Source organism: Balaenoptera physalus, assembly GCF_965194825.1.
Source record: "Balaenoptera physalus genome assembly, chromosome: 6".
NCBI lineage: Eukaryota > Metazoa > Chordata > Mammalia > Artiodactyla > Balaenopteridae > Balaenoptera > Balaenoptera physalus.
The window spans coordinates 65,299,157-65,312,070 of record NC_138885.1 but is presented as its reverse complement, the minus strand read 5'-3'; the positions used below and the strand labels follow the sequence as shown (position 1 = coordinate 65,312,070).

The following is a 12,914-nucleotide window of genomic DNA, read 5'->3' as shown; positions in this document are numbered from 1 at the left end:
TCACAATAGCCAAGAGATGGAAACAACCTAAATGTCCATCAACAGATGAATGGATAACATATATATTATCATATATATATATATATATATAGTTTTATATATATATATAGCTTTATTCACACACACACAATGGAGTATTATTCAGCCATGAGAAGGGAGGAAATCCTGCCATCTGTGACAACATGTAGCTAATGCTACACCTCTGTCATGCTACACCTATTTATATATTGCAATATATAAACATATCATCACACTGTACACCTTAAACTTGTACACCTTAACAATGTTATATGTTAATTATACCTCAATAAAAGTAAATTTTAAAAAACCTACTCTGTTGACTTTAGGAAAAGGCCCAGCACTGCCCTTAGCTGCCTCATTTGAGAGGGCCTCTTAAATCAAGAATTCTACATCTAGGCCCTCCTGTAGCTGTGTCCCCATCTGCAGGGCCAATAGGATATGACCATATGGAGTCCATTTTGTTCCATTCTAGGTCATGTTCAAGGCACCCGGGACTCAAATTTCCTGCCTAGACAGCTCAGCTTCCATGGCCTGCATAAGCCTCTTCAGTTAGGCCCATTTTCCCAAAAACGCACCCTAATATCTAAGGGTGGCCAAGAGGTGGCTATTTGCAGGGGGATAAAACTTAGGCATGTAGGCGGAAGAATCCACAAATGTTCCTTAGTGGCTGGTAAGAGATGGAGCGGTGGAAGAGAAGGAGAGGAATGGGCTGTGGGCAGGCTCTCTCCTGGCTGCCACCTTCTGACATGGAATTCTGAGAAGTCTGAAAATTCTAAAATCCAAGCTGTCTGTGCATGTTGTTGTGAACATAATTTAATAGCTTGTTAGCTTGATTTTATTACGTAAAAATATTTTCACCTATTGCCTCAGGCCCTGAAAATGTTAGGGGAGGACCTAGGAGGGAGAAAGGTAGTGATTGCTAAGTGGATTTCAGGCAGAGTCCTTGTTAACAGAGATGCCACAAGGGAGTCCTGATCAGTTGTAGGTTAAGTCACTTACAGCTACCGCCATCTTCTTTAGCCAGTGGACACTTACATTCCATATCTAATCTGTTTCTTCCTGAAGTTTGAGTCAACCAGAAGGACAACAGAAAGTTCTAGAATCACTTTGTAGGTTCCTAGAAGCCAGAAGATTAATCCTAATTCCTCTCTTTCTTACAGAGTTACACACCTTATGGTCTTTTATGCCTGTGGCACTGTATGTAGGCTTATTTATCTGAGTAAAAAATTGACTTGTTGACTAAGATCATAAAGGCAGTGTAGTATAGTGTTTAAGAACACAACTCTATAATCAAGACTGTTAGGTGTAGTTCCTAGATTGTGAGTCAATTAATGTCCCTAAGCACAGTGACAATATGCTGGACAATATGCTCACCAGCTCAATGAGAGCCCATTATATGTTTATCTTCCCAATTCCATGTTCAGTGACATTACATTGGTAGTCTGCTATTGGCCATGGTGGAAGCATTTACACCACAGAAACTGGTTCAAATTAGTTTCTGTTTTTTAACTTAGTAATCACAATAGTTCCCACATTATAGGGGAGCTAGGATGAGAGTGTGTGTATGCGAGTGTGTGTGTATGTGTATGTATATGTGTGTGTGTATAATCATGTAGCAAATGCTCAATAAGTGCTACCAGTTATTAATACATGGTCAGAATGTACTAAGGCCAGAGTTTATAAGGCAGAGGAAACAAACTTTGGAAACAAGAGACATACACTTCCATTATGTATAAAGTGTTGGTACAAGATCTTTGAGTAGATCTTCCCAATCCTATTCCTTTGAAACTTACTTCATACTGGTTTTGTGGTCTTTCTCAGTAGAGGAAGCAGAAGGAAAAAAAAAAAAAAAAAGCTAAGATAAGATTAGACAGGAATCCTAACTGGTCAAGCCTTTTGTGGTAAAGCAGAAGTGTCAGCAGAGATCTCTGAATTTGTAAAAGCTTGTTTTTAACCTCTAACAGCCAAGAGATAGAGCCTATAAACTTGTAGAACTACTGAAGAGCAGCAGTAAGTGAACCTGTTCAAAGTTATCATCACCTCTCATTACAGCAATGCCTCATATTTGTACAGTGCTTCATTTTCACATATATTCTGGGTAATTTCCGTAACAGCCCTGGGAAGTGGTAGATGTGGAAATAAGCTTACAGAGATGAAGCCATTTGCTCAAAGGTATGGTTAACTGAGTTTCAACACAAGTTGACTCTAAGTCTAAGATGCTTTGAACTAGAAATACAATCTCAGCACCCCCATGTTTTGAAGGGGTTTATCTACAAACCAAACATTAGGATTCAGTAGTCAGTTGTTTCCTCCCAGTTGATATAATTCCAACTAAAGCACAATATCTTGATATTCAATTAGCCTTTTAGGGCTTTTGATCTATGTGGATGTATTTATTCTACTTTTTCTCACGTAACACTGATATGATAGCAGCATCCATTTTACAACAGTTGATGAAGGCCTAGAGAAATGAAGGACTTGCCTAAAATAAGGAGCAGGAAAACCCAGGGGTTATCTTCTATGAATCACACTGTACTCCTTATCTGATTTTCAGCACAAAATACAAAAGTCCTTTTTCTCAACTGATACAAATTCTCCTTAAGCTCCTGAGTTTCTGAAGGGCTAAGGCCATTTCTTTTGCCTTGGAAGATGAAAGGTCCTCCAAATCCATCTAATGACCCTCAATGTACTGACAAATTCAGGAGTGTATCCAACATTACTAGAAATGAGGCCCATTAAGAAGGGCCTAGTTGGGACTTCCCTAGTGGCGCAGTGGTTAAGAATCCACCTGCCAATGCAGGGGACATGGTTCGATCCCTGGTCTGGGAAGATCCCACGTGCCACAGAGCAACTAAGCCCGTGCGCCACAACTACTGAGCCTGCACTCTAGATCCCGAGCCACAACTACTGAAGCCCGCGTGCCTAGAGCCTGTGCTCCACAACAAGAGAAGCCCCCGCAATGAGAAGCCCACACACCGCAACGAAGAGTAGCCCCTGCTCGCCACAACTAGAGAAAGCCCGCGTGCAGCAACGAACACCCAACGCAGCCAAAAATAAATAAATAAAATATAAATAAATTTATTTTTTTAAAAAAGAAGGGCCTAGTCATTTTACCAAGTTTATTGCTCAATTAGTATTCATTAACAAGTCAGGTTTTGACTTATTTCTGGAAATCATATTTTGGATACAATGGGACAGCAGAGATCTGCTAATCTAGATATGAGTTAGATAAAAGCTATTCCTGCAGGACTAATTTTAGGGCTTCCTCTACACCTGGCAACCAAACACAGGTCCTCAAGGACTGAAGCTCCTCTTTCTAGTGACCATCTTCCTAAAATGAGCCTGTCTTATTTCCAAGGGGACTGACCCTAGGGAAGACGGATGGGTACTTCATAAATTGTAACAGTTGAGTAACTATTGTTCCTCAGATTTTCGTGGAAGTGACTGATTCCAGTTCTACTACTATGTAGCTGAATCATTTGTTTTCTCATTGATTTGAAAAAGGGGTTCCACCTCCTCTTTTCTAAGGCTCCAGATACTGCAATCCATGTATGTAACTAACATAAGAGCAAGAGCTGAGTATCAGCTGGAAACGGAGTGGGTCATTTTTTTCTACTAGCATAATTTGTAATTCTACCATAGAATGCAGTAAGAGAAAGTACTCCTAGGAAAAGTATTATTAAGGACAATTAATATTTCTCCCTCAGTTCACTGCTACTCCTAAACATCTGAGAGTTCAAGTTGTGACGTGATTTCTTAAAATTAAAAAAAATTTTTCTTGAACACCAAGCCACCTAATCCTCAGAAGATTAGCTCTTGTTACATTGCACAGATGGCTACATAAAATGGTCTCTCTCCATTCTTATATTCTTAAAAAAAAAAAAAAAAAAAAATCCCTTATTTGTGTGGTACTTCATAATATACAAGTCTTCACATATATAATATCTCATGTAACCTTCACAGAAAGCAAATATTTTCATCACTTAACATGAGAATACTGATCCTTGTCCCAGGTGATATTACTGGTAATGGGGAGTTTCAGAAATAGAACTTGGGACCTTTGAACCCAGTATTCTTTTTTTTCATATACCAAGCCACCGTTAAGTCTAAAAGATTTTGATCCAAAGCATTTCTATTTGTTCAGAAAAAAATTTTTTTTTAAATCTACTACAAAAATTCACAAAAGATAAAATTACTCGCCATCAAAGCCTTACTGGTGGTACACTGATTTCCGGAGTCACAGAGTTGGGTCTCAGCATGTTCAGCACCACGAGGGTGTGTTCCACACCTACACAATCACTGCCCCACAGCTTTCCAACCAAATCAAGTGCATTACAAGAGAGGCAGGATAATACATTACCACAGACCTGAATAAACGACCTCACAAAGTGAAACAGACTTTTCTGAAAGCTTACCTGAGTGCAAGCTGATTCCATCCTCTGACTGGGAACTGGTAATGGAATATTAAGAAGCCGAAACTGAGATTCCTGCTATGAAACTAACAACACAAAATACTGTAATTTTAGAAAAGTTTGTAAAAGACTGCTGATTGGCTATGTTCAAACTATCAGTGGCTGGAAGCTACATACTGAAAACTTAAATACCAGAAATCCATTTGGACTTTAAGAAGTTTGGGGATTGTGAACATGGCAGGCAGAAAGAGAATCTGTACATCTAAATTCCAACAAAAGGTCTGAGAGCACTGGCCTATTGAGAAAAGCACTGCAATGTGATGACTATTCAGTCTTCCAGTTGACATTCTGGTTAGTATTGTAGGATCTTTCTCTAAAACGTGTTTCTTCTATGTGAAAAGGATTTAAAAATTATAATATATTAAGTGCAAGCAAATTATTACCTTCTTAGGGCATTAAAATTGATTAGTTAAAAGAATGTTAATTGTAATCCTCTACTTCAAAAGAAATAATGAACATGGCTGTTCTTTTCTTCTTGCCTTTGGGGCAACTTTCCTATTCTTTGGTAGCACTAGAGGCCCCCAGAACCTGTAAGCCAGAGATCTCTAAGTAAATAATTTCCTAGCATTTTTTAATGAATCAAAAATAAGATTCCCACTGGGACTTCTCTGGCGGTCCAGTGGTTAAGACTCCGTGCCTCCAATGCACGGGGCGTGGGTTCGATCCCTGGTCGGGGAACTAAGATCCCAAATGCCTCGTGACCAAAAAAAAAAAAAAGAGAGAGAGAGATTCCCAGGTATTTTCCCCAAACTTGTAAGGTCCCTAGTTGCCTAGCTATCAGCAAGATAATAGCAGGAAAGCAAGAACTCATTTCTTGCCTCTATCTTGGGGTGGGGGTGGGGGGGTGAATCTCAATAGGAATCCCATCACTAAACCATCAAATGACGCAAAGCCGATGGCTTTTTACCTAGACTTATGCCCAAGATTCAGGCATAATACCACCACCTCGGGCGCTATGTCATATTTGAAACAACTTGGTTCTCACAGCCACTGAGCAGCTGGAGCTATAATCAGAGCTCCATTCTCTCCAATGTACTTAATTGTACACCGTTTTCTAATTATAAAATATCACAATGCCAATGTTGAAATACCAGGATTGTGGGAAAGACATTTAAAAAGCATTGCCCGACAAAATGGAAAGATGAAAAATTGTACACTGCACAGCAGATTTTCATTCACTCACTCAAGCCCCTTCCTTTCCATGTGGTTCAAGTGGTAGAGGTTACAGTCTATCAGTACTAGCACAGAACAGAATGAATCAACACTCTTACAATATTGAAAGACTAGGACCATCCCTAACACTACTTTCCTATAGTTCCTCCTCCTAAATTTTAAGTCATCCATTCCTTCAATATTCAATATGTCAGCATCATTGCAACAATATTTTATATCTAGACATTTTCTAAACTTTGTAGGCAACTGGATCAATAAACCGGAAGATGGCTTCTACCAATGAATTTTTATTTTTTTGGCTTAAATGATACCAAAAAATGGTTATTTCTGAGGTTTACTGCAAGTTAATTATTGTCTGCAAAACTGAGTATTCTTCCTCTACACAAACGAGGGTAACCAATAATCTTTAACTTCTCATTCAAAAAGAAAACAACCAAACAATAAACACAAAACAAGAAATTAGCCAGAAAGCTATGGCTTGTTTCCCACTCAGAAAAAAACTATAACCGGTAACAAATAAGGTACAATTTCCGTAAGTGGATATTTTTTAAAATTATAAGGTTTTCATTTCTAAAAGAGTGAAGAGCTGCAACACTTTTCTAGTCAGCTTAATCTGTCAGAAGATTTCATATCAATATTGACAGCCTCAGTACTTTCTTTTTTGCTATTATATAGTCAACTTTTAAAAGGCAATTCCTCACATTAAATTCATGTGTTCTTAAAAATGTAGACTAAAGTTAAATGGGCAAAGATAAAGGTCCACACTGCATTTTTGGGGAGGGGAGGGAATGTTGTTTCCAAAAAGCAAAAACTCTTTGGTGAGAAGTATTTTACAAACACTTACCAATTTTATTCTTTCACAATTGGATGCATCAACTTGAATCCAATGAGCAGCTGGATTTGCCACATCTCATGATTTCCAACCTTAATCATAATTATGTTTTCTCTTTTTCTAGTCATTTATATAAATGGTGGGCAAGAATGCAATAACTATTTCAGTGATTACATGAATTCTATACTAAGACAGTGTGACCCTGCTAAAATTGAATTTTTGACTCACAAACATTACTACCATGAGATAACTTATTTGCCTGCTGATATTAAAAAAAAAATCTTTGGTATATAATAGGCAATTATGGGGTGTCAACGTATGAAAACTGAATATATAAAAATAGAGAACTGCCTGAAGTAATTACAATCAATAATTTTAGAGCTGGAAGGAAATTTAGAAATCATCTAATCCTAACTTAATTCCTAGATAATAAAAAAGTCAGATGGAAAGACTTGGTTGGCTAAAATCACACTTCCCATGAGTGCCAGAGCTAGAATTAGAGTTTGGGTCTAATATTCCATGTCAATTATTCCTCACACTATACAATACTCATAGTTAAGAATAAATTACTTAAAAATTCATTTCCCAACAGATCTTTGTTAAATTAAGAAAATCAAACCAAACAAAAATGTTCAAAATCTGGCATCTACTACTCTTCCTTCCTAGTTCATGTTGTTGAATAAATGACAGTTAAGCTTTGGAAAGACAAAAGGTCAGGATCAAGGAAATGGACAATTTAAAGTGGATAAATTCAGTATCTGAGCATAATCCTTTTCTCTAGTCCTGAAACAGGTTGACTGCAACACAAATCCTTAGATATCTGCCACTTACCTTTCAGGCTTATAGATAAGGTTGTAGTAACAGATCTCAAGATGTGGAGTTGATTCAATGACAAAATTCATTTGAGCACTTTCCTTCATGGCTACTGCAACCACAAAATCAATTTCTCTCAAAGGTTTCAGTCTCAGAGGGCTCACATATAATCTCATTCAGTGAAAATAATAGGCAGCTTTCTGTTTATTCTTTAAATTAAATAGATCTTAGATGGAAAGAAAAAAGGGATTAAAACAAAAATTAACCTAGGAAAAATTCTGTCACTGACATAGATTATCTAGACATCAGCTCATAATGCACTGGGAGATCTACAGTATACTATATGGTATATTTAAGGCACAAAGCTTTATGAGGGTTGAGGTGGCTGCTTACAACAGGAGCTTAAAGAAAGAGATGAAAAAAAGATACTTTATAAAAGCGGCAGAATTTAATAAAATTTTAATTGCAAGGAGTAAATCAAAATGAAAATTTGAAAAGTTAAAGCATATTTGTGTTTATTTATAGATTGTTATCACATGAATTATAAAGGAAAAAAAGAATATCAGAATGGAACTGGATAGATGTATTCATGCTATGGCTAAGAATAAACAATGTTCCTACATACTATGGTTAGTGAGAACATTATCAGTATAACAGGGAATTGTGATTATTTAAAAATATGTAGAACTTACTTAATCTGTGCTTTAGAAATAACTGTGTATAGTGTTATAAGCTGAAAAGACTTCAAAAGAATACCAAATATACACCTGTGTATAAGAATTCAGAAAAGGCTGCATTCTGTAAAGTCAATCAGCTGCATTAAAAATGACACAAATCCAAAACAAGATGCATGTTATATAAAAAAGGACTTTGTAAGATTTGCTTGCTGCATTAAATCCACAGTTTAATCCACGAAATTTCCTTTTAATTATCATTTAGATAGAAGCATGCAAATAGTTCTAGGATCTACTTAGAGTCTTCCCCAAATCCACTACGGCTACATATTCCCTTTTCAGGAGCTAAGCAGGTATTCGGGCAGCTGCTTCCTCCTCTGCATCCGCTCGGTTTGCATTAATTTCTGCAAGTGTTCGGCCGAACCGTGTCCATTCATCATTTCGGGGGACAGCAATCTGCTGTTAAAAGAAATACAATGTTTTATGTACACTGAAATAAAAGATCATCTTACCTACTATTATTCAGTGTTTTCAAATACTTTTTCCATTAAAAAGTAATAATTGACCTGAATGGCCTTTCCATAATTACAGAGACTATACCAATGATCTATAACATTTCAAAACAAAAGATAGTGTTTGGGAAGTGTGTTGTGACAGCCTCAGAAATGATTTTGCTATTATCATCATCCGTGGAAGAGAGAATGACAGCGATGCTCTGTAGATATAACTCCTAGGCACTATCTCATGGATTTTGCTGGTGGGCAGGAATTCCTGAAAAATTTTTACTTCTTGCACCATTCCTAGTATGAAATAATTTGTGAAGCATGGTTCATAAGATCTGGTTTCTTGTAAGTGTTTATTTTTGTTTGGAACCTAAGATAACCTTTCCTGATATCTTAATCCATCTTCATCAAAAGGTATGCTACTTCTTACCACTTTAGTGATGTACGAACAGCAAAAGGGGAAAGGAGGCGTGTGATGCTTTTGCCTAACTAAAGCAGTCCAATAACCAAAAATTTTTGACAGCTGTCATTATAATATTTGAGGAATCTGGCATGCCATATTAGGGCACAAAACATTCAGTGTGGCAAATGGATGTGCCTGCTTCTAAACCTACCATATGACTTTAGACTAGATTGGACAGTGATGCCCAATATGGTAGCTACCAGACAATTGTGACTATTTACATTTAAATTACTTAAAATTAAATAAAATAAAAAATTCAGTTCTTCAGTTGTTCTAGCCACATTTTAAGTGTTCAATAGCCAAATGTGGCCAGTGGCTACCACGCTGGATAGTGCAGATACAGAGTAGTTCCATCTGTGCAGACAGTTCAACTGGCTGTTCTAAATGATTCTCTCTACCTCCCTCCACATCTAATTGCTAGAGGCTGTGGGGTTTCCAGAGAGAATGGGGAATCATAAGGCAGAGCAAAAGAAAGAGTGACTAAGGCGCTAGCCAGGGCTAAAACATGAGGAAATCACTCCTGAGCGTCGTGTACAGTCAACCCAAACAGTAAAGATGAGAGAGCTGCAAGTCATCCTGTTGGGTTCAATAATAATGGCTTTGCAACAAGGCTCAAGGAGTCAAGACTGACATTTCACATAGTCATCAGATAACTCTTAAAAGATATTACTTTTGATTTCCACTACCTGGCCCAAAGAAATCTATGAATACAGAAAAATAAAATCTTATCTCAATAACAATTCTGTAAAGCCCCAAAGTCCAACTATAACTCTGAATTTCTTCTGCCTGAAGAATTTCTAATTTCCAGCTATGCATGCCTGAAGGTACTTCCAACATATGGATACTACCCTCAAAATCTGCTGCATGGGGACACAGGACATTCAGTTTAGAAAGAAAATTAATCTCAAGAGTTGCTTCTACAGTGAAAAGTAAGTTTTATCAATTCATGAACTTCAAAGACTAGTTTTAGCCACAAAGATACTGCCACTGCAATGCTGTGAAAGCTAAACAGATGTGTCAAAATTATAGGCAGTGAGCCTCATACCTCTCCCACATCATATATAACAATCTGTCCTTCAGAATCACCCACGGCAATCTCTCTTCCAGAATGGGTCCATCTTACGCGATTAAGAGCAGGATTACCCTCCACAGAAATGCTGGCAGTTGGCACCTAAAGTCATTTAAAATATAGTGCAGTGTTAAAAGTTTCATCAGGATTTCTATAAACATGTAAAACTAATTCTTCTTTCCTCCAATCTGGCTACATTTTTAAAAACAAAGATGAAAATAGATAAAGAATTTTCCCAACTTTCTTCCTGTTCAGTGATACATTCTGAATGACATTATAGTCAATGCTTGAAAATGGTTTGGGAAAATAACTTAAGTCCTTATATAAGAAATTTTCACATGACTGGATACATCATTTTGAAAGATCTTCTCTTTAATAAAGGATTCTTTGTTGTTTTAACTTCTTTAAGAAGTCAAGCCATTTGAAAACAGATGGTCAAAACCTCACTTAAAGAAACATCTCAAAAGCCCTCATAAACAGATTATGGTTCAATTTTAGAGGACAGGAATTACTTTTGTAGCTTGCATCTCTGTTAGCTAAAACCTGTGATTTGATCCACAGTTGCTAGAAACAGTTCATACTAAAGCTGCAGTACGGGTCTTTCCAAAGCCCCTGTTCCCATGAACTGCCTGGAGCAGGGCAGGATGATGTCACCAACACAATGGCACCATCCCCTGGAATCTGACTGTACCCTCTGCTGTGCTAAGGAAAAAAGAAATTATTTGCCATGCATGGAGCAAACCTTCAATGTCTGACTCAGAACAGTATCACAATAACTTTTAAATTTTTGAAATCTGATTAAAAATAATCCTACTATTTGACACGAGTCATCCTCAAATGATTAATTTAACCTTCTAGAGTGCCAAAATTGTTCTAAGAGAAAAATTATAACTTAGATATTTTCTCTGAGTTAGCAAATTATAGAAAAGATCCAAATTTTACTGTAACCACAAATGTCTAACACCAAAATCCAAATTAAGAAAAAAAATTGGTCTCATTCTAGGTAACTAGAAATGTATCATCAAGTCCAGTCATCTAGCCAGTCAATACCTTTCCCTAGCAGTATCTGAATGTTCCTCTTCAAACTACTAAAGCACGAGTTAGCACAGTGTTAAAATTCTTACATTTCCAGTATGTAATTTCCTTGTCCTGTATAACCAACTAATTTACTTCAAGGGATTTTGGACACTTGTCACTAGAAATATGAAGAGATGTGGGAAAGAGTGGGCTGTGGGGGAAGGCACCAAGAGACTTTCTCCTCAAAAACTTTTATTGGCAGAACTGCTAACATTACTTCTTACCACCACACAGCAATACAGAACTCTAAGAACACTTTAAGCCTCTCCACATTGGTAAAAATAAACCTGGTTAAACATAAATAATAGCTGCAGTTAAATTTCATTCCTAATAACTCATTTTAGTATAGCAGTTAGGAAATTTGATGATTTCTATATTAATTTTATAGTAACAGTAACACTCTGTTTTCAATGTTTCATGGAACAAGTCATCAAAATACGTTTTGCTTCATTCAAATAAGTCAGCCTAAGACTAATATTTATGGATAATATACAATTCTATCAAGGCTAAGAGATAATTTAGAAATTCAGAATTAAGGTTAACATATGTCAACGATCTGAAACTATCTGCTTTCTAGCCTATGAATCAAAAATATCCCAGTTGCCTTATGAATGAGACTTTGCCAGGACATTAGAGACAGGATAGTGCTTTTTAGAAGTAAAAGGAAATGCCCCAGTCCTCTTGGCAACAATATTTCTCCCTTCAGTTCTGCACAGCATGCTGTTTATTATTTAGGGTACAAAGCTTATTTGGTTTCTTTGTGATGAAGCTACAATCACAGAGTCCTTTTACATTTCTTGGGATAAAAGGAATTTCACAAATTATTCAATAAATCTCCAATTTTCTATTTTTCAGTGCAATTTTTGTTATTTTCCTGCTCACCTCTGTGTCATTATTGAGATTCCACAAATCCAGCCTACCCATGCCATCCACACAGGCAAACAGGGCTGGGTGGGTGGGTGACCACATAACATCATAAACATAGTCCGAATTATCTTCAAATGAGTACAAAGGCTTGTTATTCTGAAAGGGAAAAGTTGATTTTTAGCACAGTCAAAATATGACATGCATTCAACAGGTATGATAACATTTTATGATACTTAACTCAGCCTAGAAAAAGTTCCTATAATTTGTTTCACTAAAGAATTACCTGGAGTTATGGAACTAAGAATCAATGACTGGGGCTTCCCTGGTGGCGCAGTGGTTAAAAATCTGCCTGCCAATGCAGGGGACATGGGTTCGATCACTGGTCCGGGAAGATCCCACATGCCGTGGAGCAGCTAAGCCCGTGTGCCACAACTACTAAGCCTGCGCTCTAGAGCCTGCGAGCCACAACTACTGAAGCCCATGCGCCTAGAGCCCATGCTCCGCAGCAAGAGAAGCCACCGCAATGAGAAGCCCGCACACCGCAACGAAGAGGAGCCCCCACTCACTGCAACTAGAGAAAGCCCCGTGTGCAGCGACAAAGACCCAACACAGCCAAAAATAAATAAATAAAATTAATTAATTAAAAAGAAAAAGACTGGACTGCATTTTCTGTTTAACTTGTAGACACCATACTGTTTAAAAAAAGGAATAGAATGTGCTTTAAAAACATTTCAATGAGAGGATTCCGGAAAGATGGGAGCAATGGCAGTGTACTTTTTGAATCTCCTCTAAATCTCCCCATAAACCCAGACAAAGCAATGAGGATAGCAAAACCAAAGATTCACAGACCACATCTACAACAAAATCAGGAGACAAAGCTCCAGACGTAAGCAGGTGGAAACAAACCCTGGACTACTATGAGATCTGCACAGTACATCTGTGCGGGAAGA

The 12,914-nt window shown here is 37.3% G+C and overlaps 1 protein-coding gene across 9 annotated transcripts in view; it reads right to left on the bottom strand.

Annotated features, from left to right (window-relative positions):
* Positions 1-7,800: 7,800 nt before the first annotated feature.
* Positions 7,801-12,914, bottom strand: part of DYNC1I2 (dynein cytoplasmic 1 intermediate chain 2) — a 50,732-nt gene continuing 45,618 nt past the window's right edge. For 5 of the 9 annotated variants that reach the window (XM_082465398.1, XM_082465399.1, XM_082465397.1 and 2 more), the window contains 3 exons: positions 11,980-12,120; positions 9,997-10,122; positions 7,801-8,444 (listed from right to left, as the gene is read on the bottom strand). In XM_082465398.1, coding sequence (XP_082321524.1) covers positions 8,331-8,444; positions 9,997-10,122; positions 11,980-12,120 — 381 coding nt within the window. In that variant the 3' untranslated portion in view covers positions 7,801-8,330. Of the gene's footprint in view, positions 8,445-9,996; positions 10,123-11,979; positions 12,121-12,914 lie in introns of those variants that run through there. The other 4 variants (XM_082465395.1, XM_082465396.1, XR_014264753.1 and 1 more) reach the window with 2 other exon arrangements.